The sequence below is a fragment of the Camelus ferus genome, chromosome 10, assembly GCF_009834535.1.
Source record: "Camelus ferus isolate YT-003-E chromosome 10, BCGSAC_Cfer_1.0, whole genome shotgun sequence".
Classification (NCBI taxonomy): Eukaryota; Metazoa; Chordata; class Mammalia; order Artiodactyla; family Camelidae; genus Camelus; species Camelus ferus.
In genome coordinates this window covers 21,667,638-21,680,433 of record NC_045705.1, presented here as the reverse complement: position 1 = coordinate 21,680,433, position 12,796 = coordinate 21,667,638, and the positions used below count along the sequence as shown (strand labels likewise).

The window sequence follows — 12,796 nt, the reverse complement described above, 5'->3', positions numbered from 1 at the left end:
AAAATTCTGTAATAGATCACTATCCTTTCTCTGAAATGAAGGTGACAAAAACCAAAGAAAGACATTTTGGACATCTTCATTATTCAATACTATCTCTTGATTGATTATACTGGCTTATTATAGAGAATAAAATGTGCAATGCATTTTCTGATTAATCTAACCTAATCTAGCCTCAGAATCTCATGCTAGAAAATCATTTCAAAATATATGCATTAATTTATTAATAATAATACATATTTCATTCCAGTATATCCTCTTTCAGTTGGAACATTATACATATCTTTTCCAAATATATTTTTCCCCGTGGGAAAGTAATTATACAATCATAATATCACTTTTGAATGACAGGGCTGCTTATAACTAATATCTGGCCTTTACGGCGGCCATCAATTCTATTGAGACAGTGAGGGCTTTTCCGAACTCCTTGGAATTTTAACCTATACCTAATATTGTTTAATTTCATTACAAATTATATATAGCTTCCTTTTTCATTCCCAAGCAGTACATTCTACCTTTCTCCTGTCAAATTGAGGAGGCCTTGAAATGGGCACCAATTATATTTCCTGCTACTAACTGGGCACAACTATGGTAAGAATAAAGGAAATGTGGTATTTTTGCTCCACTGGTCATACAGGTTATTTCAATTAACACTCAGAAAATACCCCAAATTTGTTAGAATTTAACCCTTTTGTAGTCATTTTTTGTATTCTATTCCTTTTCATTAAGCTAACAAAGTATATCTAATGGCTTGTAAAGTCTGCCCTTCTACAGCAGTTAAAAACCATATATAAAAATTTTTAGAATAACTATAGTAATGTACATTTCCAGTTTATATTTAAACATACTGATTTTAAAAGTAGTCTCACAAATCCATCACAATTGTCTTAATATCTTTTTTTTTTTTTGCCTCAATGATACAGAAAGTTAAAATGTTTTGCTCAGTATATTGCTGCCTTACTTTCCATGTCGAGCACGTGGGCAATCTATTCATCACTGAATCTTAACAGCAGTTTCTCCAAGCAATTCCTACATTTCTTCAAATCTGCTTTCCAGATCTTTCTACAGCATAATTCTGTCTTCAACTTCAAATATGGTACATTGATCTAATTCTAATTTCTTGTTCTGTAAAGTATTTCTTTTCTACCAAGAGTAAAACACTCATAATTCAGCAAAACCTATCAAAGCTTTAAACAGATCTGTACATCAATTTTAAAAGATCTCCAGATTAAAAAAAAAAAAGATTAACATAAGCAAACTCTTAAAATGCAAATGAAGAACAAATAGCTTTGTGGCTAATATAAAGCAGATTTAAGCTCCATTACTCTGACTAAAGTAATTCAGGAAATTCAGCAATTTACATATGGTACCATAGAGTGTCATGCTCTAATCCATTTATACAACTATAATCCAAACACGAAAACCATGAAATGAAGATAGACCAAATGAAGAAATAAACTACCCAGCACTTTCTTAGTGCAGCTCTGCTCCTTTTACATTAATTTGCTTTTCTAATAGACAGAGACGCTGCTCATTTAATTACCTCTCTGTCCAATGCAAGAACTCATTAAATAAAATGAACCTTAAAACTTCTGCTCAAATAAAACAATTCTGCCATCTGCAGGCTGAATGAAATAAAGCCATATGAAATACAGGTGATTTAAAAATCAACACCAGGGCACAGAATAACATTAACACTACAGTTCTGAATAAAGGCAGGTAAAGCAATTTTTTTTAATGAGTGCTTGTCATATGAGTCTTCTTTGTACAAGTGCTTATCTTGGTGTCGTATTGGTATAAGAATAGGTTGAAAATGTCAATGAACAGAGAATGTATGTATAATAGTTTGTGTGAAAATAGCACTCAGAGGTAATGAACGATGCCCACAAAGAGTGTATACGGCATAATCCAACCTACCTACGCAGCTTGCATCCACACACAGACTAAAAGGACATGCTCCAAAATGGCAGCAGTACTTAGCTCCGGTTGGTGATACTGTTGTAAGTGCCTGCTATTTCTTTGGTTTCATATAATCTACATTTAAGCAATGTCCTACAACAAATATATCCAATTTCACTCCCTCCCCAAAACTCAGAATCTAACACTAAGTTAAAAATGTGCTTTTGTTTTTTGTTACTTTTAGACATAAATCCACAAGAACAGGGAGAACAGAAGGAACAACAGAATATAATTTTGGAAGCAGAAAAGTAAATCAGATAGATAGCAATAACTAACTAAAGAGACTTGAGAAGGCCAAATGCTAAACCAGAAATAAGGAAAGCTGAGATAATAAACGTGGCTTGTACCAGAATTTCCCAAAGGCCCAAGAACTGACAACACTGAGGACCTGTGGAAATGCTGGGGGAGGTGGGGAATTTGGGTGAATGCTATTGAAGTGCTGGGTAACACCCCCCTCATTCAACAGAAGCCTGGAGACATAGAAGAGAGGACCTTTGCAACAGAGGTTTAACCTGCACACCCCAAGGTGACTGAGAGATTAGCTGATGTGACTGACAGTACAGAAACTGTGCTGAGCTATTAGACGGTGTGGGATGAATCAGCAGTAGTTACAGGGAAAACTAAAGAAAAAACTTAAAAGGCAACAGCTTGAGGAAAAGCAAAAAGTAAGAAAGGTAACAACGATTATAATATCGGACGATATATGACAATTCTCACTTGAGCATATCTGTTTGATGTAAACACTGAATATTATTAAGAATTGCCAAATAACGACATTGGGAGAATGAGGGAGGGAAGACAAGGGATGACACTGATCAGAAGTCATCCACAAATGATGTATAAAATCAAACAGGAAGGTGAGCAAATGCCAAAAGAAAGTTAAGAGACAAAACTTGTTGCTTCTAAGGAGGAAGGTGACTAGGGAAGAAGGGAAATGATGGGTCAGAGACCCACTGTATCGTTATAAGCCTTTTAGTACTATTAAACTATTTAAACTATATGCATGTACTACTGTTAAAATACTTTAATATTTAATAAAATGATAAATATTTTTAAAAAACGTAATAAGCAGCAGCATACCACTGTGGTTTAGAGGACAGGCGCTGCAGCCAAACTGCCTAGGCTCAGATTACTAACCCACCACCTACAAGTTACCTATCACGGTGCCTCAGTTGTCTATCTCGTAAGGACTAAATAAGGCTACATGTGCAAAGCCATTACAATGGGGCCCAGCAAAAAGTAAGCCTCAAAAATGTTAGCAGTTTAATATAAAAAGCAGCACAGAAAAGGTTAACAGAGTGGATTCTGAGGGAGTCCAGACAGTTAGCTAGATGTATCACAATATCCTACTTTACAGTTCCCTCCTCCAGTAATGAGAGATGAATTCACAGGCTCCTTTCACCTTCCCAATCTAAACTTGAAGATTTCCTTTCTACTCTTTCCTCTATCTAATCCAGCCTTGGTCTCGCTGCTCAAGCACACTAACTCGTGATCTCTACTTTAACCGTATTGCACATTTGAAAACAAACTCTTGTGAATTTCACTGGCAAATGTTTTGCCTTCTGGGGTGCTGTCATAATACTGGCTACCAAAGCTAAAGGGCAAATTTAGGCATTCAACAAATGTTTACTGAGCTCTTGCTAGCCTAGCCCCAGACCCATTTAAGACCAGAAAACCTTGACCTCCAAGGATTATAGTTTAAATGGAAAGTCAAGACAAATACACAAGTAGCAGATGGCAGGAGATAACGCGCCCTGAGATGCCAAAGAGCTATGAGAGCCGAGACTCTAGCAGATCGAGAAAGGAAAAATAAAAAGAATCTGTGCTAGTACCACTGCCTACTCATTAGAATGACTATTACCTAGAAACCAGAAAACAAGTATTGGCAAGATATGGAGATAAATTAGAGCTCTTGTGCACTGTTGGTGGAAAAGTGAAACAGTGCAGCTGCTGGGGGAAAACAACATGATGGTTCCTCAAAAAATTAAATAGAATTACCATTTACTTGATCAAGCAATCTCACTTCTGGGAATATACCCAAGAGAACTGAAAGCAGGAACCCGAACAGGTATTTGCACACCCATGTTCACAGCAGCATTATTCACAATGGCCAAAAGCTGCAAGCAATCCAAGTGCCCACTAACAAGTGAATGGAACAAAACATGGTGTATACATACAATAAAACCTTAAAAAGGACTGAAATAACTGCAACAACATGGATGAAACCTGAAGACATTATGCCAAGTGAAATAAGCCAGCCATAAAAAGACAAATATTTTATGATTCTGCTTTTATGAAGTACCTAGATTAGGCAAATTCACAGACGAAGAAAGGAGAACAATGGTTGTCAGGGGCTGGGGAGATAACCCTCCAAAAAGAAAACGTTTCTTCCTATAGAAAGTGCCCAAAGAGCCTACATAGACGTGATTCCTATTCAGTTATTCAAATGCAGACATAAAAATCCCATTAAAAATCAGGTCAGTTATAAAGAGCCTGTGCTTACGCTTGTGCAAAGCACTGGCCTAGGGACATAACAGACAGAAACTACATTTGATTTCTCCAAGGACAGAAACTCAACTTGCTCTCTGCCCCTCTTTTAGCATGAGACCCACCATACACATACACACAAGCCAGTACCTGATTGTTTCAGTGCTAAAACTGAGGTCTAAAGGGTAATGACTGATGGGTGTGAGTCAGGTGGATCTGCGGGTATCTCCCATCTGCCCTTCCAGATCTACCCCTCAGCCCTCCCCCGCACTACTGTAACAGGCTACATCAACAGGCTTCCTTGTGCTCTGGCCTCCAGTTGGTTCAGCCAACAGGCAGCATGAGCAAGAGTCTGAAAGGAGAGGGAGAAAGAGGTCAGGATACTTATTTCCCAAGCTCCCTCTTTGTGGGGTCACCTGGGCCTGGCTGGATCCTTTAACTGAAGGGCACAACTCCATCAGAGGTCCTACCTACGAGCTCCCTCCTTCCCAGTTCTGTGAAGTGCTCCCTTCCCATGCCTCTGCAAGACTGGAGGTGGTCACAAGCACCTTACTCAAAACAGCTCCCTAGTACAGCACCATCTCTACACCCTCAATTTACAAAAATGGTCACTTACTAAACTCTCCTCAAATTACCCATTTTTTGATTGTCATCTATTCCCTGCCAGGACCCTATAAAAAGACTTAGGAGGGTGGCACTTAAGTAGTAAGAAAAATTTCAAACCACAAGGAAGTTCACTCCATTTGAAGAAACAGTATGAGCAAAAGGAAAACGAAATACAGATGTTTAAGTGAAGGTGAATGCTCTGATTGAGCCTAAATGCACAGGTAAACTTAACCAAAACCCAGATCTGAATCAAGATTTCCAAATTACTACCTTTGTTGTAGTCACCTATGTAAATGCAACCATGAGTCATTTGTTTATAGTTGAAACTCCTATATTAAAACACATCTTTCTTGTTCTCAGATATAATAAATACCCTCACAAAGCAGCACAATTATTTTCTGTAGGAAATGACCAACATGTTTATGGTAATAGATTGGAGATTAGTGGTTATTTATAGATAAATTACAGGGAGATCTGCAAGTTCCCTGCAATCACATACAAACTTCTTTATGTATGCACTTTTCTGAAGAAGTGATACAGCTTTTTTAAAATCAGTTTTCCAATAGATTTATGCACCTCTAAAAATCAGTGATAGTATATTCCCAAATAAACTCTCCTGAATTATAAATTTACCAATCTTTATTCTTCCCTAGAAATGTTTCATTAATATAAGAAAGTCCTGATTGCAGAAAAGTGTCGAGTAGATCAGGAGCTACACTACATGTACTGCTTACCAAGTACAAAAAGTCACCATACACTTCATTTTGTTTACAGAATCTGCTGATTCCTTCATACACTTAGTATTCAATGACACACTTGTAAAGAGGCTGGCTGGAATTGTTAAGGTATGTCAGTATAGCTGCAGAATTATTTCCTCTGAATGAAACAAAATAAACATTTCAGAAGAGGTTTCAGCTTGCAATATCGGCCTTCTTGGTATTAAACTATAAAATTAAAATTCTACATGAATCTCAGATTATCTTGTAATCTTGGAACAAGGGAAAAAAGAAATCACCACTTAAAAGTGTGGCGAAAGAAATCGACACACGCATAGCAGTCTGGGGATTTACACATTTTGTTGTAAAGGCAAATGAAGCTCAAGGCAACAATAAGTCATACTTAAAGAGTCTATCATCTTAGAAATTTACAGGGAGGAGCACATTAACATACACTTTAACTCTGAAATGGTCCTACCATCCTTTATACACAGTGTAGAATTTTAGTATCTTAAATTACTTAAAGATACCACAACTGTTGCTGAAACACTATTTCACAATATAGATGTTACTAACACTTTAAAAGAGTCTCACTTCTTTAAAAAAAAAAAAAAAAGAGGGCAGGTGTTCACTCAGAACACACATGGTACAAAACTGCAGCATACTGACACTGTTCTGCTGATGTCTGCAGCTGAGCCATCACTTGGCACTGAGGTAGACTGTGGTTAAGGAAGGCAAAAGGCTTTGGTATCAGGTAGCCCTGGGTTGAAACTGGATTTCTATCACCAGAGCACAGCATTAGCTGTTGTGAGTACTGAATGAATTCATGTCAAGTGCTGAGAAGGGGGCATGGTACACTGAAAGCGCTCAATAAATGCTACTGATTATTCCCAAACCCACTCTTCCAACTTCTTTCTTGCTGGTAGAGACCCAGTTTTGTTTGCTTGTATCTCTTGTGAATGTGTGCCTGGAGTTAGTGACCCCACTGATCAGTGTCCTAGTCTGTTCAGACTGCTATAACAAAATATCTGAGACTGGTGGCTTATAAACAACATTTATTTCTCACAGTTCTGGAGGCTGGGGAGTCCAAGATCATGATGCTGGCAGACACAGTGTAGTGGCTGATGAGGACCCACTCCCTGGTTCATAGACAGCATCTTTTTGCTGTATCTTAATGTGGTGGAAGGGGTGAGGGAGCTGTGCGGGGTCTCTTTTGTAAGGGCACTAAATCCCATTCATGAGGGCTCCCTTCATGACCTAAGTACCTGCCAAAGGCCCCCACCTTCTAATTCCCTCGCAGTGGGCACTGGGTTTCAACATATAAATGGAGCAGGGAGATGGAGGACACAAATATCCAGTCTATAGTACCCAACCCCTTGGTTAGTCAAAGTCAGTCCATTCCAAGATATCCAACAAGAAAGGACTCCTTTTCTCCCCCTGCATATTATCATGTACATAGTTCCAAAATGGTCATTTACTTACTAACTTTGGGCAAACAGCTAAACCTCATGGAGTCTCTATTTCTTCACCAATAAAGCACAACTAACTTTTGCAGGGTTCTTATGATTAGGAGTGACAGAAGTAAAGAATCTAAAATGAAACCCATGAAATGCTCAATACGTGATGCCTCCTTTGAACGGCCCACTTCCATATCCTGAATGAAATGTTTTAAGGCAAGGCAAATATGTACTAAGTACTTCCTGATAATCCAAACCTTATCAGTTTCTCCTGCTGCTGCTTCTACTAAGATCTCATTTATCCCCTTCCTGTTTTCCCTAGATGATCACACATCTCACCTACTGAGTAGCCTAGATCTGCTTTGCTTAAGCAGTCACCTATTTTCTCTAGTCAATACTTACCCCATAACAGTTAAAATGAAGGACTTCACTACTCTCCTACTTTAATCAGACTGTCCAAATAGCAGACATCACTGATTCCCAAATCACACTCCCTTTTTAAAGAAAATGTCCTAACTGCAGTCTTTGATGGGATCAATCCTGTGCACTCTATAGCACAGCTGACCTACAACTGGGTCAACAGCTTCTCTGCCCAAGGAATCTGGAATTAAATCACAGAAATGATGGTGTGCACTTGAACTGAACTAAAAGAGCATGGAGCATAAGGGCCTGAATCAACATGAAGGCAAAGCAAGCTGACATTACAGAGAAAGAAAAGCTATGAGGAAGCAGACTGGCAAGTCTGTGGAGAAAAACAAACTAAATCAGAGAAAAAAACAATGGGAGCCTAGAAGTGTATGGAATCAACACGGATCCCCCATGGCCCCAGCCGCAACTTCATAAATCTGGTGTCGTATCCTTCTAAGAAATCCTATTTTACTTCAGCTAATCTATGAGTTTCTGTGACCACAGTCAAAGAACTCAAAGAACAGTAACAGTCTCATCAGTATTAGTGTAGAAGGACTGAATTAGAGCCAGGCCTAAAACAGTATTTGTTTTGGCAAAAAATACTTGTTTAAAAATATTGGGGAGACCCGAAGGGGAAGCTCTCACGCCCTTGATGACAGCAGAGCCCAGCAGGAAGACTGACTCCTCTTCTTTCCTGGTAAGGACTCAGTCAATGAAAAGCTATGGATTCTGTTTGCTATAGCACTCCCCACCTCCGCTGCCCCTCTCCTTCCTGCGCTGGGTGGGATTTGCACCTGGCTCCCCATGGTTGCAGGCCCCAAATTACAATTCTCTGCTGATCCCAAATATACCCATCTTTGCTCGAGAAATGTCTGGCAGTCTACTTGTTTTAGGTCAACACACCACACCATCAACTCTTATCAAAGAAGTTGCCTCCCTGTTATAGAACCGCTGTCAAAAACTCAGATGCCTATAGGGAAAAGGCAGGTCAAAGAAGTGGCCCAGCAGCATCTGGAAGTTTTTTCTTCAGATCCAGACATGCTATATTTTCATAGTAAATCTAAAAGAAGCTTCTTCATATGTATACACACACACACACACACACACATACCAACTGCTCTCTCCCATTTTTCCTAAATACCTCTTGTTGTCTGCTGTCCATAGAGATAAGAGTACAAGAAAAGAATGACAACTAGAGGTGATGACAAATACCACAGGACTAAGGGGTAAAAGAGAGAGGAGACTAGGAAACTAGAAAGTGGCAATTTCCTACCTAAAGAGAACAATCATTATTCATCTGTCACCACACACGCCCTAATTTTAAATTTTCAAGAAAAGCCAAAAATCTAGACTTTTACCTAAAGTTGCTAGTTTTTGAATATTGTCAATAAATTTAATTTTCTTCTACAATCACGTAGGTTGGTTCACTGGCTGCCAACTTGCAATCCTACTGTAGACGTCAGGTCTTTGTCCTTTTGTAACTTCCTAGACTTTTAGCTTCCCTAGATATGTGTATTTAACATCTGCATATGCAAGGCCTGTGCTTGTATTTTGGACAAAGCACTACAAAGTTTGAACCTTTATTTTTCTACTCACATGTCATTTTAAATTCAACATGTTATTCCCCAGAGACAACTTAAAAGCAGTATTATTAAAATCTTATTAATTATTAATTAATTCAAACCATGTCATTTTCTCTGAAAGGACAGCAGTGGAAACTCTTCAAAGTTAATTGCATAGGGTAGGTTGAAAACCTGTTCACACATCCTTTGCCACTTAGGTAAATATCACATCTGGCCTCTAGGCCTTTATATATGCTACTCTTTCAGCCTGGAAGGGCTGCCACCTCCAAGATGCTTTCCTAAGTTCTCCTTCATCATCCTGAACTTGCCTCTTCAGAGCTTACTGCACATACTCCTGAAATCATGCCTTTGTTGTTTACCTCCCTTACCTTAAGGATAAAGCCTATACAGAATTTAGGATTGCATCTCCAGAAGCTAAACATGACTAAATGGGCCATGTGCCAGAATACAGAGACTCTGTTCCTTCAGGAGGCTGGCTACTTTCCAGCAGGCACCAGGAATCTCACATCATCCTTTCCACTCAGTAGTAGCACAACAGTGAATAACGGTCTCTGCCCTCTCAATAAACGTACCAGTTGAAAGAATGAAACTAGTTAAGGTTTTGTTAAACATAGGTTAAAAATATGTATACACATATACGTATGTGTTTATGTGTGTGTGTGTGTCTGTGTGTCTGTATCCTTTTCAGTTCATTAATGTTATAGCTGTGTGGCTTTAGAAGTCCCACTTAATTTCTCTGAGCCTTAGTATTTTTGTCCAATACAAATGCAGATAATGTCAATTTTACTAGGTTTTTGTGAGGAGAAAATAAGGAATTCTCCAAGAACTAAGGACATGGCATATGCTGTAGTTCATAAAACTGCTGCCAACAAGCACCTTTTAAGGAAACCAAAACTCCAAGTGACTTCCCAACTGACAGATTTTTAGATCCTGGATAGATACATAAAAGAGGAAATAATTCAATAATTGCACCTAGTTTACATAGTCTATAGGTTACCAAATAGTTGCTTAGTTTTATGAAACTACAGTTTCTACCAAGCTCAGAGAAAAACAAACAAGTCATGTAATCCACACTCTGTAAAGCAAATAGTTCAAGAACTGCCACAGGAATTCATCACGGCAAAACAAAAACCTGTATGTGAAAAGTTAGGACACAAATTTTGGCTCAGTATTTGAAAAAAAATCTCAATATTTAAAAAAAAAAAAAACCTCCCTCACCACCCCCAAAATGCACCACACCCTAACCCCAAAACCTATTAACTATGTTATGTTACAATGGCAAGGAAGAATTAAGGTTGAAAAAGGAATTAAGACTGCTAAACAGCTGACCTTGAAATGGGGAAAGACTCCTGGATCATCCAGGTGGGCTCAATATAACCACTGGGGTCCTGTACATACACCAAAGAAGGAGGCACTAGGAAACTAATACAGCTTCCTTGGAATGTTCCTTACACATGATGTTCAAGCAGAGTTAGACAAGTTGTTCACGGTGTGTTGGGGGAGGGGTGGGTAGGTAAAATGTCAGGATGCATCAGATAATGACTGCCTGAGAGAGTTTCCAAAGGCAGAGGTCCTTAAATCTGGTCTAAGAAAAAACCTTGAAACTGCATGCACATTTTGTGTGTAACCACACTTGTCCCTTCCTCTGCAGAGAGGGTCTATAATGTTCAAAGATTCTCAAAAGGAACTGTTTCACAAACAAGCTTAACAACACTCTTTGTAAATTATTTTGAAAACTGAGATTTTACCATTCCATCATTTTCTATGAGAGTGACTCGCAGTGTAGCCCATTCAAGCACCAACATGAAACATCAAAACCCACCAAAGGTTGGTTGTAAAAATGCAGATTGCTGAGCTCTACCCCAGACAGAATCTCTGCGAGTTGTAGGAAAGTTCAATATTTAAAAAACTCAGAGAAGGGAGGACAGGGAACTCTAAACACAGTTTAAAGAAACCACCGCTCCGAGAGGTATTTTATGAAACATTAAGCTAAAGAAACTGAAATAAACTGTTCTCATCACTGGATCTTAAAATCTCAGCGCACTCATCTTACCATGTAACTTCGAGTAACTTTTTTTTTTCTTCAGAGCCTTGGATAGCTCAGAATGTGTAGGCCACGCCTATTGCATCTAATTTTTTTTTACTACAATTCATCCTGTGGAGTGACAATAATTGGCAGGTGATACATCACACTCAAACATCCACCCTTCCCCATCCGCATGTAAAGAAAAATAATGCCGGGTATATTACATTACATACTATTAAATATTGGAAGAATTGTATTAATTGTGTCTACATCATTATTTAATGACAACTGCTTGTAATAAACTTTGTGAACAAAGAAGAATTTCAATGACTACCCAGTTCTACAAGGGTTAAGTCATAACCCACTGCAGATGCACAGCTACAGTGCAGCTTTCAGGATGAAAAACAAAATGAAGCACTCTGTGCTTTGGATAAACAGGCCCTTAAGATAGTAGAAAGCATATCTCAGGAAGAATTTTCAATGACCGTGAATTCTTACATTTTCCCATATATAGAAAAGTACCAAAACCACCAACTTGAAATATCTGCTCTTTGTGATATAGCAGTAATCTTTTACCAAGATGTATGCTTGACGGCACGAATTTCCTAGCCAAAAATTTTAAATATAACCTGGCTTCTCCCCTACATCTGCAGAGCAAGCAGTTCCTCAGAGCTGAGCGGCTGTCTCCAGGGCTATAATCCTCAGAAAGACCCTGAATAAAACTTAAATTCACAACTATTATGTCGTAGATTTTTAAATCGACACTTTCTTCGTAAGACTCTCCTCCTAAATTTTCACTCTTTCAAGTTCATGTTGTGCTTAAAACATTCTTCTGGACCTATATCTGTGAGGCCTGGACTTTAACAAATTGGGTCCTTTACCAGTCGTCCCGTAGGGAAACCCCAGTGGCCGGGAAGATATCCTAATAAAGACGGGTCAGGAGAATGAATAAAAAATGGCTAACGGTGACATCTGAATCTGAGCAAACTTGGGCAGCTTGACAACCATAAGGAAACCTAAGAAGAGGCCTTAAAAAGGACTCCGCGCCTCACAACCCAAATTCCAAGGCAAGGTCACAGAGAAGCCATACCAACCAGGCGGCCAGGGACGGAGTCAAATTCTCCTAGCTTCGCGGCAAGCACTAGGCCAAATCAGCAGATCCCTCCCTGAGAAAAGGCCAAGGGAACAGGGGGCCCCAAGACGTCCACACCCAGATGCAGGCCCTCAATCAAAAAGCCCCTGCCCCAGGCCCATTGCTCAGATACACAGAGAAGCTAAGCAAGCCCCAACCACTCACCCCGCAGCCACTGCGTGTTGTGAAACCATCTCCAACTAGCTCCGCGGCCCAAAGGCCACCCAGAAGCCCCCTTAACCAGCCCTGGGCTTCGGCGGCCGCCGAAGTCCAGGAGGCAACGCAGCAGCCGCGGGTCACAGCGCAGCCTCCAGGAGGCCGCCATCTTCCCGGCCTTCTCTCGGGCTGCCCTCAGCATAGCCTGATCGCCCAGTCATCAGAGCCCTCCCAGGCCCCGCCCCACACTCAGTTGGACACGCCCCCTG

General features: G+C 39.6%; 1 protein-coding gene across 2 annotated transcripts in view; it reads right to left on the bottom strand.

Annotated features, from left to right (window-relative positions):
* Positions 1-12,737, bottom strand: part of PDHX (pyruvate dehydrogenase complex component X) — a 68,753-nt gene extending 56,016 nt beyond the window's left edge. The window contains exon 1 of one of the 2 annotated variants that reach the window (XM_032488446.1): positions 12,537-12,737. In XM_032488446.1, coding sequence (XP_032344337.1) covers positions 12,537-12,729 — 193 coding nt within the window. In that variant the 5' untranslated portion in view covers positions 12,730-12,737. The remainder of the gene's footprint in view (positions 1-12,536) is intronic. The other variant, XM_006195041.3, reaches the window with a different exon arrangement.
* Positions 12,738-12,796: the final 59 nt, after the last annotated feature.